The following is a 17,042-nucleotide window of genomic DNA, read 5'->3' as shown; positions in this document are numbered from 1 at the left end:
CCTGCTGGTCCCTATACTGATCTTTTTAAAAAACTAAATATTATTTTATTATAAAGTACATCTAAATGTCCCAGCCGTTCAACTTCTAGTTATATACTCAAAAGAATTAAAAATAGTATTTAGACAATTATCTGTACGTGAATAGTCCTAGCAGCACTGTCCTCAGTAGACAAGAGGTGTCGGCAGCCCAAGTGTTCCTGCGTTGGACGAGCAGATCAGCAACACGTGGTCCGTCCATACAGTGGCATGTTATTTAGCCGTAGGAGGGAATGACGTACTGTTACTTGCAACAAAATGGGTAGATTCTTACAGTATTATACCAGGGGGAAAAGCTAGACACAGCAGGCCGTACTGCAAGATCCCGTGTCTGTGTATTATGCCAAAGTGACTTCCACGGTCTGGGGGAAAGGGCGGTTAGGGAGTGGGAGTGACTGCCTGACAGGTAGTGGTTTCCATCTGGGGTGACAGAAGTGTTTTGAAAGTAGGTAGAGGTGATTGTACAATATTATGAACCTACTAAATGGCACTGAACTATACCTTTAAAAATGGGTAACTTTGTGTTATGTCAGTTTTATCTCAGAAAAAAAAATAAATATATTCTTTTAATAATTCTTCTATTGGGGCCAGCAGTTAGCGTAATGGCTATGTTGCTGGGCTCCCACGTAGTCGACCACAGTTTGCGTCCCGGACCCGGTGGCTTAAACTCACGCCAGGTGGGTGTGTGTGCATGCATGCCCAGGATCCCGAGAGGAGAATGGAGGAGAAGGGATTGTGGCATGGCCATCCCCCCTGGGGGATGATTTCTCGCTTTCTGTCTCTCTGTCTCTCTCTGTCTGTCTGGCGAGCACACACGCCCTATAGCAAAAACCTCTTCAAAAAAAAAAATTCTTGTATTAATTTTTATTTTAGAGAGATTTTTGTTATAGGACACATACACTCGCTAGAGAGACAGAAACAGAAAGCAAGAAATCACCCACACCGAGGAGGGGAATGGCCACGCTGCAGTCCCTTCTCTTTCATTCCCCTCTCAGGGTTTTGGGCACATACACATGCATACATGCCCAGTGTTAGTTTCAAGCCGCCAGGTCTGGGACTCAAACCGTGGTTGACTATGTGGGAGTCCAGCGATGTAACCATGACACCATCTGCTGGTCCCTAAATACATTCTAAACCTAAATACTCGACTGCGTAGTTTCTCTGTGATCTACTGCATCATTTACAGCATGGTGTGCCTGTGTTCAGCTGTGTTCCCTCTTGTTTTTTGTAGCATGGAGGACATGGCACACTCCCGATGGGGCATGGTCATGTTGAAATCCTGTTAGAATTTTGGACACATAGGGACCAGCAGTTGGCATAACAGCTATGATGCTGGGCTCCCATGTAGTCGACCACGGTTCGAGTCCCACACCCGGTGGCTTAAACTCATGCTGGGCATGTGTGTGTGCGTTCCCAAGATCCTGAGAGGAGAATGGAGGAGAAGGGATCGCAGCATGGCCGTCACCCCTGGGGGGTGATTTCTTTCTGTCTCTCTGTCTCTGTCTTTCTGGCGCGCGCACATGCCCTATAGCAAAAAAAAAAAAAACTCTCAAAAAAAAAAAAGTATTTTGGACACACACACACACACACACACACACACACACACACATATGTGGCCTGGCGTGTCTTTCAAGTTGTCAGGCCTGGGATCCAAACCATGGTTGGCCTTGTGCGATCTGGCTCCCTATGCATAGGTCTAATCCCAAGAGTTTAAAAATTAATAAATGAGTGAATTGGGGGGGGGAGTACTTACGAACAGTTAGTCTGGAGAGGGAAACTGGTATTTAAACAAATAATTACACATTTCTGAGTTAAATGCAAATCAGAAGACACATAGGAAGAGAAGCAGTGAACTCTGCAGGGAGGAGCAAGGAGTGTGAGTAGGAGGTCACTGTTCTTTCCTTTAAACACAGCGACTGAGCATCCACCTCGGGCGAGGCTTCTCCCCGGTTATTGAAAGTCTTGGATTTTATTTTTTGTACTTGGATTATATTGGCTCATGAAGCTCTTTAACCACTTAATGTAATCAAATAACAAAATGAAATGATGGGCACAAACAGGGTTTGAAATAACCAGGACTACTCCGGAGAAGCACACAGTGCTCCTGTGGAGGCAGCACCGGCTCGCCGCGGCCTGTCTGTGAGTTCAGAATAGGTTAGGCAGCCACCACGACAGCTTCCGGCGGGCTCGGGAGCCTTGGTCACCTTGGTCAGTCTTTAAGCGGAACCCAAGGTTAAACAGGCTTCTGCTGCAGTGTGATGCAGTTGTTGCTTACTTGCTTGCTTGTTTGGTTTTGTAGTACCAAGCCCCGCTGCAGCTGCAATTCCTCGCACACCTCTGAGTCCCAGTCCTATGAAAACCCCGCCTGCAGCAGCTGTGTCTCCTATGCAGGTAAGCACCTGGGCCCAGGAGGGTTCTGGGGGCTCTAAGAGCTGAAGGTTAACACCTTTTCTTCAAAGTCGTTTACACCCGTATCAGGTGGGCAAATAATTACCTCATGAGGGATGTATTTGGAGTTTGTTTTCTAAAACACCGTGAGTATCCTTGAGATAAATTACATAAATGTAAATTATGTTGTTCTATAAAACTAGTAATAGTGACAGCAAACAGCTGATGAATACGGTGTGCTCTGCATCATTCTAGTGTTTTATAACAGTAAATAATCCTTACTCCTAGTGGGTATTAGGTATTGTTTTTATGCTTATTTTTCATGTGGAAACAGGCTCAAAAAAGTTAAGTAACTTTTTGAGGTTTATACACTTAAAACATGGTAGAGCTGGGATTTGAACCAAGGCCCTCAGGTTTGAGAGACTATGCTGTTAACTGCTGTGCTACACTAAGACACCTCTGTAAGTAGAGCAAATACTTGTCATGTCTTGGCCTCTGTTGCATAGCAGATCACTTCAAAACGTAGTGGTTTAAAATAGCAGGTCGTTGCTTTGCGAGAGGCAGTTCTTGGCCAGCATTGCCTGCACTCACTCCTGCAGTTGCATACCGGGCACTCTCTGCATGTGATCTTTCTTCTCAGGCTCCTCCATGGCGTGATATCTTCAGCTCCAGGCTAGGGAAAGTGGAAGTTAGCAAAGCCTCTTAAGATCTAGGCTTGAAACTGAGACCATGTCACTTTGAGCCCACTCATAGGTCCATGCAAGTCAGAAGACCAGCTCAGGATTCGAGTGGGAGGGGTCTGCACAAAGCATGGATTCAGAGAAGTAGGATTCCTTGGGGGGGGGCATTTTGTAATACTCCAGCTTAAGAGTGTTGTCAGTTCATTAGAAACAAGTTTTGGAAGTGCCCCTTCTTTGCCGTTGTGGAATGCAGAGCAGAAGCAGGTGGATGGCTGTGTCTCTGTGGGCCCAAGGCCCTCTCTCATCGTGCTGTTTGTTCAGCCACTGTTGCAAAGTGTGGCTGAGTGGACTGTTTCCACGTAGGTGAGGGGCCTGCATCCCTTCGAGTCTTTGCCCGAGTGCCAGTCCGTGCATGCGTAGGTGAAATTCCACGGGCTAGGCAAGAACTGTCCCAGGAGCAGTTAGATGGGAGCTGTCAGACCAGCGCTTCCCATAGTTCAACAGGGCAGAAACCATTCGAGTTCCTACCGGGCACTGTGGAGATCCCTGTTTAGTAGTTGAAACATTCCGTAGGGACTGCTAAAGGGTCGTGCCTTAAAGTGGAACCAAATAGCCCTGGAGTACCTGCTCTTCTCCATCTGCCCTGAACTACCTTAAAATGAGCTCCAGAAAGCCCAAGGCGATCCGTCAGTAATGGTGGTGGGTAGCCTCTAAACTGCTTCCTGTGATCCTTGACTCCTCGTGGAATCTGCTCCTGTTACTTTTGGCTGGACTTCATGGTTTGCTTGTAACGAGTAGATCAAGGCAGAAGTGGTGAGTGGCCTCTTCCAAGATAAGGCTGTGGAAAGAAGGCCTCGGTTTTAACTGCACCACTTTTTTTTTTTTTTAATGGCCAGAGGATGCATGTACTTACCAGAGGAAAAGAGAGAGACTGCTCCCCTATGGGGCGTGGTCACACCGTAATCCGATTGTCTCCACCTCTCCGTGCTGTCAGGATCTGGGGAAGGATCCAGACCGCAGTCAGCCATGTGGGGCCTGGCTCCTCTTGAACAGGGCTCAACTGCTACATGGCTAGGGTGGCCCTTGCGTGCTCCTCTTTGGGTCTGTTGGATCCCTTCACTCTAGGGGAACCCGGTTGCCATCTTCTGAGCCAGCCAGCCTTGGGGGAGACCCTCATAACAAGCTTGGAGACGGGTCTTTGGAGGCTTGCCTACCGCGGGTCGACTGGAGGGCGATTTCCTGCAGATTTTCCTTCAGATGACTGCAGCCTGGCGGCCAGCTTGGTCGCCCCCTAGCTAAGCTTTCTGGCCCATTAGGAGCTGTGAGATGTTCGGGGTTTTCGTCTTAAGCCAGTGAAGTTTGGGGATCATTTGTCATCCAGCTTACATAGGTAATACGGTAGTTTACTTGTCTGCCAGAACAAAGCCTAGTCATCTTTACAGAATTATACTGAAGTTAAGACACAAGAATGAAAAATGCAGTCTGGCATACATCAGAAATGTACTAAATGAAGGGACAGGGCAATGTGACCTATCACCAGGAGAAACATCGCTCAGTAGACAGACCCAGACAGGGTAGAAGCGGAGGGGTTGGCACAGCCCACTGAGTCGTCTAGAGAATCATGGCGCACGTTTGCGTAGAGCACAGGAAACTTTACTCCCGACTTTCCCGACAGCTTCATCATACGCCGACTACGCTTGAGGATGTAACACACGCACATGACCGAGAAGTGGGAGATACAAAAGGGAGCAGAGGAAGACGGTACCTTGGCAGACATAGCAGTAGAATCTATCCTTAATGACTCACAGTGCAAAAAAAGATGAAAAATAAAAAGGAAGGGACCTGCAGTTGGCCCAGAGGTTACACCGTTGGACTCCCACATGGCCAACCGTGGTTTGAGTCCCAGACCTGGTGGGTTGAACGTCACGCTGGGCACATGTGCATGCGTGCCCAAAATCCTGGGAGAAGAATGGAGGTACCGTAGCCACCCCCGGGAAGTGATTTCTCACTTTCCCTCTCACTGTCTGTCTCTCCAGTGAGCGTATACACCCTTAGGCAAAACCCTCTCAAAAAAGCACAAAGAACTGCGCCTCTGAACTGTGGGGTAAAATCAAGTAGTCTCACATACCTGAAGAAAAATAAGTGGAGATGTGTGTCAGAGAAAGAAAGAAAGAAAGAAAGAAAACAACTGAAGGAATATGGGACCAGCAGATGGCGTAATGGCTACGTCGCTGGACTCCCATGTAGTTGACCACAGTTCGAGTCCTGGACCCGGTGGCTTAAACTCAAGCTGGGCGCATGTGCGTGTGTGCCCAGGATCCCGAGAGAATGGAGGAGAAGGGATTGCGGTGTGACCATCCACCTGGGGGGTGATTCCTCGCTTTCTGTCTCTGTCTTTCCGGCGAGTTCACACGCCCTTTGGCAAAAACCCCTCAAAAGAAAAGAAAGAATAGCTGAAATCTATTCACATTTTATGGAAGTTATACACTCACAGATCCTAGAAAGCCAGAGAACCTAAAGCTAGATAAACACGTACAGACATACTCACCACAGCAAAGAGCTTCTGAAAGTCAGAGATGATAACATCTGAAGAACAACCAGATCAAAAGGTTTACAGCTTCTGTAAACTGCAAAGCCAGAAGATAACGGTGTGACATTTTACAATAAACCTACTTATTTGGGAGAGAGAGGGGGGAGAGGAGAGGTCTTTGGCAGAGTCTTGCCGTGTTGATACCCTTTGCCCTAGCCTCTTAGCTGGCCAGGACCACAGGTCCAGGCCTCTGCCCCCACCTGTAGATGGGGCTGGGAATGGAACCTGTGCCTTTCCGAGGTCCTCAGCCTCTGAGCAGCAGCCCCTCAGCAGCATGTGCACTGCAGCTAAGCTTGGGGTTACTTTTTTTTTTTTTTTTTTTTAAGAGACATATTTTTTTTGCTACAGGGAGCAGGTAGTCACTGGAGAGACAGAGACAGGAAGCAAGAAATCACTTCCAGGGGGATGGCCACGTCACAGTCTGTTCTCCACTCTCCTCTTGGGATCTTGGGCACGCACACACACCTAGTGTGTTTTAAGCCGCCAGGTCTGGGACTCGAACTGCAGTCAACCACGTGGGAGTCCAGCAATGTAACTAGTACACCATCTGCTGGTCCCTGGGATGACATTTTTAAGTGCTGATAAAGAAAAACCTGTCAACTTAGAATTCTGTATCTTAGGGGGAAAAAAAAAAGGAACCTTAGATTTTATTGCATAGAAGCAAGGGAATTCATCTGCAGACCGTTGAGGGGAAGTGGATGGAGAGTACTTGAAACTTCTCTGTACTGTCTTTGTAACTTCCTATGAATCTATAATTATTTCAAATGAAAGGTTAAATAAAATAAAAAGAATCTTCCTATAAAGAAAATTCCAGGCCCCGGTGGTTTTACGGTGAATTCGGTCAAACTTTTGTGGAAGAAATAATTCCCGTTTTGCGTAAAGTCTTTCAGAAAACAGACGCGAAAGAAGACTTTCTCTTCATTTTCTGAGATTAGCATTAGGTTAACATTTATCTCAACAGAATAAAGGAGGAAGAAAAAAACCATGAATCTCAGTATCTGTGGAAAAAAACATTCGACAAGATTTCTTATCCATTTATAGTAAAACCTCTTCAGCAAACTAGAAAAAGAGGGGAATTTCCTCCAGTTGATAAAGGTTATCTATGGGCACTCGACAGCTCACATCGTATTTAACGCGGAGGCTGAATGTTTTCCTTCCTCAGACCGACACCAAGTTTAGGACGCACAGCTCACCCTTTGTTCAGCATTTTGCCGGAACTCCTGTCCTGTCCAGTAAGGCCAGAAAAAGAAAAGAAAGCACATACATCGGGAAGGGAGAAGTAAAAGTCATTATCTGCAGCTGACATGATCATTTACTTAGAAAATTGTAAGGTCTGAATTGTAATCACTATACAAAAGTCACTTGGTTTTTTTATTTGTTTTTTTTTTTTTTCAGTTTTTGCTATAGGGCATGTACACTTGCTAGGGAGGTGGGGGGCGGGGAGAAATCACCCCCAGGGGGAATGGCCACGCCGCAGTCCCTTCTCCTTCATTGGATTTTGGGCACACACACAAATGTATCCAGCTTTTTTTTGTTTTGTTTTGCTATAGGGTGCGTGTGCTTGCCAGAAAGACGGAGACAGGCAGAGATGCAGAAAATGAGAAATCATCCCCCGGGGGGATGACCATGCCGCAATCCTTTCTCCTCCATTCTCCTCTCAGGATCTTGGGCACGCATGCACACGCACCCGGCGTCAGTTTAAGCCACCGGGTCTGGGACTCGAACTGCAGTTGACTACATGGGAGTCCAGCGACATAGCCATTATGCTAACTGCTGGTCCCGATCCAGCATATTTTTAAAGCTGCTGCCGGGTCTAGATTCTAACTGCATATTTGGCTATGGGGGGTCCAGCTACCTTAACCTCCACACCACCTACTGGCCCTCTTCTTTTTTTAATAGCCAAAGGACATGTATTCTTGCCAGAGAGAGAGAAAGAAAGCAGAACTTCTCCCAGTAGTGTGTGGTCATCCTGCAATCATTTTTCCTCCATTTCCTCATCCCATCAGGATTTGGGGCATGTGGATCCATAAGCCCAGCATGGTTTTTAATCTGCTAGGGCCAGGATTTGAACCACAGTTGACTGTGTGGGATCTAGCTTCTGTTGTACCGTGCTTCCTACAGAATGGGGTCAGACCAGTTATTTCTGTTTGCTCGCATGAACAATTGAAACAATTGAAAATCAAAATGTTTTAGCAGTAAATTTTGTGAAATATTTATAAGACTTGTACCATAAAAACTGTAAAGTAGGGAACCAGCAGTTAGTGTAATGGCTGTGTTGCTGGATTCCCACATAGTCGACCGCGGTTCGTGTCCTGGACTCAGTGGCTTAGAACTCACACCGGGCGCATGTGCATGCGTGCCCAAGATCCCGAGAGGAGAATGGAGGAGAAGGGATTGAGGCGTGACCATCCCCCCTGGGAGTGATTTCTCGCTTTCTGTCTGTCTCTGTCTGTTTGGCAAGCGCATGTGCCCTATAGCGAAAACCTCTGAAAAAAACAACAACTGTAAAGTACTGCTGAGAGAAATTAAAGAAGTACTAAATGGGAAGAAGTATCATTATGGGTCAAAAGGCTCATCTTGTTAGTATCTCTTTAAAATTGGTCATAGAGGCCTAGTGGCTGTGGGGCAGTGGTAACAGGGTGTCCTGCAGGGCTGGAGCCAGAGGGCTGACCGCCGGTTTGGATCCCTGGGTCACATGAGGGCGCCCAGAGTCCTGAGGAACTGAGGGGACTAGGGGTTGGGGAGACCCTGTTGAGGGTCTCTCTCTCTCTCTCTGTCTCCCACATACATGTGCTATAATTATAAAAATTGAAATTGGCGGTGGACCAGAATGAGAAAGCTACAACTGTAACACTTACAGATGAGAACAGTAAACATCGTTATGACCTTTGAGAGTGCAAAGATTTCTTATTTAGAGTATGTTAAAAAAAAAAAAAAAGAAGAAACCATAAAGGAATAGGCCTCAGTTTAAAACATCTCTGAAAAACATTAAAGAAAAGCAGAGGCAAGCTATAGACTGGGAAGAATATACTCATGATACATCTACCTGACGAAAGAGTTGTTTTCAGTACGACAAAGACAAACAACCCAGTAAATAATGGGCATGAGATCTGAAAAGACCCTTCCTAGGAGAAGATACGTACAGATGACCGATAAGCACGTGAAAAGATGTTCAGTTTCGTCAGTCAGGAGGGAAACAGAAGTTCAGCTTGCAGTGAGAGCCCACTCCGTACCCTTCAGAATGGCCAGCATCGAAAAGGCTGATAATTGGGACCAGCAGTTAGCGTAATGGCTATCTCATGTAGTCGACCGTGGTTCGAGTCCCAGACCTGGTGGCTTAAACTCACGCCGGGCGTGTGTGCGTGCGTGCCCAAGATCCCGAGAGGAGAATGGAGGAGAAGGGATTGCGGCGTGACCATCCCCCCTGGGGGGTGATTTCTCACTTTCTATCTGTCTGTCTGTCTCTTCCTGGCGAGCACATGCACCCTATAGCAAAAAGCTCTCCAAAAGAAAAAAGAAAAGGCTGATAATATGAAGTACGGTAAGGATGTGGAGAAGCTAGACCGCTCGCAGCTCTGCTGGCAACAAGAAGTGAATATTAGAAGTTAGCTAGATGAAAAGAGGCTGAGTGGAGACCAGCAGATGATGTCATGGTTATATCATGACTTCCATGTAGTCGACTGCAGTTCTGAGTCCCGGACCAGTGACTTAAAACCTAACGCGTGTATGCGCATGACCAGAATCCCGAGAGGAGAAGGGATTGCTGCACGGCCATCCCCCCCGGAGGTGATTTCTCGCTTTCTATCTCTTTGTCTCTCTCTGTCTTTCCAGTGAGCCCATGCGACCTATAGCAAAAGTCTCTTAAAAAAAAAATGGCTGGGGAAAAGTTGAGAGGGAATGAAGTAATCGTGCATTAACTACAAAGGTGTGGTCTGAGAAATGTGTCAGGCAGGGGCCAGCAGTTAGCGTAATGGCTATGTCGCTGAACTCCCATGTAGCCGATCGCGGTTCGAGTCCTGGACCTGTTGGCTTAAAATCACGCTGGGCGTGTGTGCGTGCGTGCCCAAGATCCTGAAAGGAGAATGGAGGAGAAGCCATTGCGGCATGGCCATCCGGGGGTGATTTCTCGCTTTCTGTCTCTCTGTCTCTGTCTGGTGAGTGCACGCGCCCTACAGCAAAAACCTCTCAAAAAAAAAAAGAAGGTGTCAGGCAGTTGTGCTCTTGTGTGAGTCAGCATCATGAGTGTGCTCACACAAGCCTAGACGGTATGACTTACTGGACACCCGGGGCTTATGGCGTAGCCACCATATATACAGTCCATCACTGGCCGAGGCGTTGTGGAGCACATGACGGTAGTTTGATGGTGTCTGGGCGTTTTCTGGGCGGGGATGGAGCAGAATAACTGGAGGGTTTGAAGTATTCGTGCAGGATATTTCCTGCTGCTCGGGTATGCCTAAGTCTGGAGATGAGGAAGCTGGGACAGAGGCCTTGCAGCAGTGCTAGATGAGGCTGACAGGTGTGCTAGGGTTGTGTTGGTAGTGGGACTAGGGCATAAGTGACAGGAATGAGAGCTGGTTGGATACAGGCACGCATGAGCAGGGAAGCTACTGGGAACACATTCCAAGAAAAAGAAAAGGAACACGCTCATATTTCCGCTTGGAACATGCTTTTGCATTTACTGAATTAGTTTGTGATATTTTTAGAATTCTCTTTAAACAAAATGATAAAATCACACTCAGAATGTCCATGGTCAGTGGTACAGGGGTCAGTGATACAGATCGGGGGAAGGGGGTGTGACTAGGAAAGGAAGCCTTCTGGAAATGTTCTGTATCTCGACTTTGTCAGCGTCAGAATCTTGGTTGTGATACTCTGGGTTTATAGGATGTTTCCATTGCGGAAACTGAGCGGAGTATCTGGGATCCGTCTAGATTATTTCTTACAACTGTGCACGAATCTGCAGTTATCTCCTCATAAGTTAGTTTTTGAAAAGGATATTGGTTAGGACCAGCAGTTAGCGTAATGGCTGTGTCGCTGGACTCCCACGTAGTCGACTGCGGTTTGAGTTCTGGACCCAGTGGCGTAAACTCACGCCAGGCGTGTGTGTGTGTGTGTGTGTGCCCAAGATCCTGATAGAAGAATGGAGGAGAAGGGATTGCGGTGTGGCCATCCCCCCTGCCTCGCTTTCTGTCTCTCTGTCTCTCTCTGTATTTCAGGCAATTCCCATGCCCTATAGCAACAACTTCTCAAAAGAAAAAGCATATTGGTCACTTATATGCCTGTAGTGTGTGTGTTGCAACTTTATTAGTATAAAAGGGAGTATGCTAATGAATAACTAGCTATTTTACTGTCTGCATTTACTTTCTTTCTGCGATACTTGCTTTCTTCATGTGTCTTAGCCTTAGATTTGACCTAACTTTGATGCTCTTTATCTTATTTCAGAGACATTCCATAAGTGGACCTATCACAGCCTCCAAACCCCTGACCGCCCTATCAGACAAGAGACCAAACTATGGGGAAATCCCTGTTCAAGGTACACCTGCTGTCATCGCGTTTCGCTTTTTAAAGTGGATTTTTGGATTAGTATGACGTCTTTGGCTAAAGTATTATTTTCTTTGTTCTCTCAGCCAAGGTGGTATACATCTTTATCAGATGTTTACCAATAGTATGTCTATGCCAATTGCTGGCGAGGTGGACCCCACATGGCTGCTTGCGCCCTTCCGAGTCCTGGACCCAGTGATTGGAGAAGCATGCTGGGCGCGTGTGCATGTGTACGCAAAATCCTGAAAGGAGGGAGAGATGGAGGAGAGGGGATTGTGGTGTGGCCATACTTTCCCTATCTCTCTATCTCTGTCTCCCCATCTGGCGAGCACATGCACCCTTTGGCAAAGTGAAATTTAAAAATAGTATGTCTAAATTACAAGCCTGTATCTTAGTTACTAATAAATGCATCTTTTGTGGCCAATCACTCCCAGCTTTAGACTAGATAATACCATTGCTAGGTCCTGTTCTCATCATTCTTCATGTGATATATGTTGTCGTCATCCTCATTTCACAGATGCCAGGAATGAGGCTTCGAGAAGTTCAGTAACTTAACTTAGGTTAGCATAGTTAATGAGCAGGAGCCTTCACCATAAGCAGTCATTATATAAAGACCTAAACTGCTTTTCTAGCCTGTAATTGGAATTTTGACAGTTTCAGTGGTGTTATTACTGAAAATTTAAAAAGGTAATGTCGGGGGCCAGCAAGGGGCATAGTATTTAAGGTGCTGGGCTCCCAGATGGACGACTGTGGGTCAGGTTCCAGATCCAGCAGGTTGAAACTCATGCCGGGCAGTGCCCCAAATCCTAAGAGGAAAACGGAGCAGAAAGCATTGCAGTGTGGCCATTGCCCTGGCAGTTGATGCCTCACTTTCTCTCTGTCTCTGGCAAGTGGACATGCCCTATAGCAAACATCTCTCTTAAAAATAAATAAATAAATAAATAAAAAGGTAATGCCCCCCTCTTCTACATATTAAGAGAAATTTTGTTCCCAGTTAGGTACTTTATAATAGGTGTTTTTTTTTTGGTTTGTTGTATTTTTAACATCATGTCTGGATGTCAGTTGCAGAGAGATGTTTCAGACCAGAGAAATCTTATTATAAATGGTGTGATCAGATGTTTGTGTTAGTATTACTGGAAGTTGAATTAAATAGCTAGGGTCATGACTGAGTCTTTGTAGATCACATGTGACTTAACTTTTTTTTTGTTTACTTTTATTTAACTTTATTTATTTATTTTAATTTGAATAGAGAGGGACAGAGTGAGAGAGAGGGAAAGCGAGAAAACAAGCCACCAGGTTCAGGATTCGAACCATGGTTGGCCATGTGGGAGTCCAGTGCTCTTAACCACCATGCCACCTGCTGGCCCCATATGTGAAATAGCATTTGTGGCCTAAGCAGCAAAGAAAGTATACATCTACTACCAGGTACATGGGTGGTCCCCCCCCTTTTCTGCATGGGATACTGTCTTTTCCATACCCCCCCTCCGCCCCCAGTGGATGCCGGAAACCATGGATAGTACTGAGCCTTGTAGATTCTGTTTTTCCCTGTGCACACACACCTGTGATAAAGTTCAGCTTATAAATTAGGTACAGTAAAAGATTAACACTGTAATAATAAAATAGAATGATTGTAACTATGTACTGTAATAAAAATTATGTGACTGTGATCTCTGTCTTAAAATACCTTACTGAACTGTACTCACCTATTTTTAGATCGCAGTTGATTGCAGGTAACTGAAACTGTGAAAAGCAAAACAGCGGGGAAGGGAGGACCCCTGTAGCTGAAAATACCTGGCTGCCCCCATTTGCGCTCTGGTCTTACGCGGTCCGGAACTTGCAGAAACTCTGGCTGGCTGGCATAAGTGACTGGGAAGCCCGAGAGTGTCCCAGTGTCTGCATGACGTCATCGTGTCTCCTGCCAGCTGCTTATGCCAGACATACGATACCTCAGGAAGTTCATTTGTTCCGGTGGAGTCATGTCGCACAATTCATATCATCTGTTTAAATTGTATTACTCGAGGCTAGATAGGTACATTTTAAAAAAAATACTGATTTAAAAAAATTAATCATTCTTGTTAAGGTACATGCATAAAGAACATGTTACAAAGGTTTTGTTTGTTTTAAGAGAGATTTTTGCTATAGGGCGCATGCACTCACAGACTGGGCGAGACAGAAAGCAAGAAATCATCCCCCGGGGAGATGGCCACACCTCAATCCCTTCTCCTCCATTCTGCTCTCAGATCTTGGGCACACACGCATACATGCCTGGCATGAGTTTTAAGCCCCCGGGATCTGGGACTCGAACTGTAGTCGACTAGGTGCGAGTCCAGTAACGTAACTATTAAACCATCTGCTGGTCCCACAAAAGTTTTACTAGAAAGCCAATCTTTCATTAAAATTTATCATCTGGGGCCAGCCAGGCAGTGGCATTGTGGTTAAAAGAGTTGGATCCCACATGGCTGATAGCATAATTTGAGCCTCAGACCTGGTGACTTGAAAAACACGCTGGGTTGCATGTACACGTGTGCCCAAAATCCTGAGAGGAGAGTTCCCTATAGCAAATTAAACAAACAAAATCATTTATTTACTTTAAAGTTAAATAAAAGAATAAAGAGCATTATATTAAAGTTCCATAGGAATTCTTTCACTCCAAAGGGTAGATCTAGGCCAGATTTTGACGTAAGCCTGAGATCTAGAGCCGGCTGTGGGATTCCCGGGGTAAACCGAGCTGGAGCCCACTCTTAGCACTTTACATTCAGGTATCTGTTCACTTCAAAGGTTTCGCCTCCTTTTTTCCTTTCTCTTCCCTGTGGCTCTTGGTGTTCATCTTGATAAAAATGGAAGTACCTAGGCTTTTACTTTTTCTAGCATGTTATAATGAAAAATTTCAAATACAGAGGAAAGGTGAAAGAAATCACAGCGACTAGTCATATCCTCACTAGATTCTGTAACATTCGCTGTTTGCTTTATCACAAAATAAGATGCAATTGATACATTTCAGTATACATATCAGTGTTTGTCTGAAGTGTCCTTTCTTTGTGTTTAACTCTTTTCGAAATAAGTTTAGAGTTACAGAAGAGTTGTAAAAATATCAGTGTTCCCTTACGCCCTTCACTCAGCTTTTCTTATATGAACATCCTCCAGAACCGTAGAACAATGATCAAAAATAAGAAATAAGTCACTGAAGATCTTTATCCAACACAGAATTTTTTTGGATTTTGCCCGGTCGTTTTTCTACTCCACGCTCAAATCCAGGATCCCATCTTCCATGTAGTTACCGCATCCTCTGCCAGTTTCTCACTGTTGCCCGGTCTTCTGTGATCTCGACACTTTGGCAGAACACTGGTCCCTTACTTTGTGGGCCCCTTCAGTATGGGCTTGTCTGATATTTTCTCCCTGTTAGGTTGAGGTTCTGTATTTATTACTGAGAAGGACACCGCAGAGGTGAGGTGCATGATCCAGGGCTCATGATGTCAGCGTATCTTCTTTCTGGTCATGTTAAATTAACCATGATCACTTGGTTAAGGTGGTTTGCTGGTAATTATTATAGCAAGGATCTTGTTTCTGCTTAAACTTTTCTCTTATTGATTTTAGTATTCATTTGTCCGTTTCTGTTTTTTTTTTTTAAGAGTTTTGCTATAGGCGTGTGCGCTCGCTGGACAGACAGAGAGAGAAAGTGAGAAATCACCCCCCGGGGGGGATGGCCATGTTGTAACCTTTTCTATTCTTCTCTTGGGATATTGGGCACACATGCTCGGCATGCGTTTCGAGCCACCTGATCTGGGACTCCAACTGCAGTCGACTACGTGGGAGTCCAGCACCTTAATCACTACGCCACCTGTTGGCCCCTATTTGTGCATTTTTACCTACAGTAATGATTACTGTTGACGTTCATTGGTGATTTTCTGTTCCTCAGTCCTTCTGTAAGGAAATATTTATATATACGAAGACTTGTCACATTTATTCATATTATTATTGTTATAGACTCACATGTTTATTTTATTCTTTAGGTTATGTGCTTTCTTTGTGTTATAATCTTACTACTATTTTTATTTATTTTGTTGTCAAGTTCTTACACCTTTGGCCACTGGGAGCTCTTAACTTCTTGCTCTTCTTGCCCCCTCCCCCCAACACCAAGCACTTTTTTCCCTTTGGTACCACAAGATACTCTGGACTCATCTTGGGTTCTTCCTATGCCAGCTCTGGAATCTACTGTTTCTCCTGGGGGTTCTGTTAGTTTTATTTTTTTAAAGAATTATTTTATTTAACTTAATTTTATTTATTTATTTTAATTTGACCAGAGAGGGACAGAGAATGAGAAAGAGAGAGAGAGAGAGAAAGTGAGAAAGCAAGCCGTCAGGTCCAGGACTCGAACTGTGGTCAACCATGTGGGAGTCCAGTGCCCTTCACCACCACACCACCCGCCTGCCCCGGTCCTGTTAGTTGTATTAAAGGATAGTATTTGGAAACCAAGACCTGGGTGCTGGATGTGCTTATTGCTACTGGGATTTCACTGCCTTTAGTCCCTCTCTAGATACAACTAAGGAAATTGTATGTATGTTTACCAGCACACACACACACACACACACACACACCTTTGTCTGTCTACCTGACTACCTGCCTGTCGAAAGCCGTTAGTTTATACAGATCCTCTGACTCTACTCCAGCACCCAGGAGTTTATTCTAGCCAACTTCTTCCTCTTGGCAGTGAGAAGCTTGGCTCTTAGTGATCCACAGTACATACACTTCCTCAGTCCTGGGATACACGTGCAGTGGTTTCACCATTCCTAAACCACCATTCCACGAGAAGCAGGTTTATCAGCCAGAATGCAGTTCTGTGCAGTTTCCTCTTTTTCTTGTTTCTGTTTTTGTTTTGTTTTTGTCTTTAGCTTTATAATGTCCAGTCAAAACACTCCTTTTCCCTAAAATTCTTGAGGTCGGCTCCCTTTCTCCCCAGTGCAGAGCACGTGGCCAGTTGCTCCGTACACTTGGTGTTTGGCGTAGGGACTGGTTTACCAGAGGACTTCCTTAGTGTCTGCTCCACTTGCAGCTTTAGGCTGTCCTTTGCAGTGTACCTTAGGGAGGGCCTGCCTTATGCTCTTGAAATTCTTTCCCCTAGATTCCTTCTTTATTCATTCACTGGGAGTATACTTCCTTTGTAATAGTGATCATTCCGTAATACCGATCATATTTGTAGTAGCTGCTTCCAGCTTCTTTTGAGTATGGGTCACTTGTTCCTTTTTTCTTTGTATGCCCAATAATTTGGGGTTATGTCCCAAGTTGTGTGAGTCACACGTGGTAGCGATTCTTGATTCTTTTATGTACCTCTGAAGAATATTGGTATTTGTTTTAGCAAGAAGTTAATTTGGCTTAGCTAAAATTTTAAACTCCTTTCTGCCATCGAAATACCTACTCAGTTATTTTATTCTTAACTCAGTTCCTTGGACTGCGAGTATTTATAGGTTTCAAAGATCAGTGAGAGGTTTGGGCAGGGTTTATAGGTAAAATCAGGGCTCCACTTTTATCCTTTCTGGTGTTTCCCTTTGCTTTCCAGCAACTGTGGTTGTTCTAGTTTATCTCCTCTGGTTCTTTAAGGCAGGAAAACTGAGTTTTCTACCAGATTTTAGCTACCCCTTTGGCCTCAGTGGGGCTCTGTGTTCATGCAAAAAGCCATAGGAGGGAAACTTGCTCAGTGATAGTTCCTTCGTTTTCCTCCTTTAGTTTTGTTTCTGTTCTGTGCCTTTCAGTGGTTGATTTTCAAATTTTTTTCAAGACCTGTCATAGTTGTTTTCAGCAGGATCGTTCTTCCA

General features: G+C 45.2%; 1 protein-coding gene and 1 long non-coding RNA gene across 2 annotated transcripts in view; one reads left to right on the top strand and one right to left on the bottom strand.

Annotated features, from left to right (window-relative positions):
* SPECC1L (sperm antigen with calponin homology and coiled-coil domains 1 like) overlaps nucleotides 1–17,042 on the top strand; it is a gene marked incomplete in the record, with an annotated part of 147,371 nt that overhangs the window by 74,645 nt on the left and 55,684 nt on the right. Inside the window, 2 exon segments of the mRNA XM_014591093.1 lie at nucleotides 2,336–2,427; nucleotides 11,134–11,224. Of these exon segments, the coding sequence (XP_014446579.1) occupies nucleotides 2,336–2,427; nucleotides 11,134–11,224 (183 nt within the window).
* Nucleotides 2,719–5,998, bottom strand: LOC114009416 (uncharacterized). Its single transcript, XR_003550828.1, has 3 exons — nucleotides 5,653–5,998; nucleotides 4,018–4,101; nucleotides 2,719–3,942 (listed from the first exon to the last, which is right to left on the bottom strand). It is a non-coding gene; the product is annotated as an uncharacterized LOC114009416 (long non-coding RNA).

This window comes from Tupaia chinensis, unplaced genomic scaffold (assembly GCF_000334495.1).
Source record: "Tupaia chinensis unplaced genomic scaffold, TupChi_1.0 Scaffold000531_1, whole genome shotgun sequence".
Taxonomy (NCBI): Eukaryota; Metazoa; Chordata; class Mammalia; order Scandentia; family Tupaiidae; genus Tupaia; species Tupaia belangeri.
This window is presented reverse-complemented; position numbering and strand designations above follow the sequence as displayed.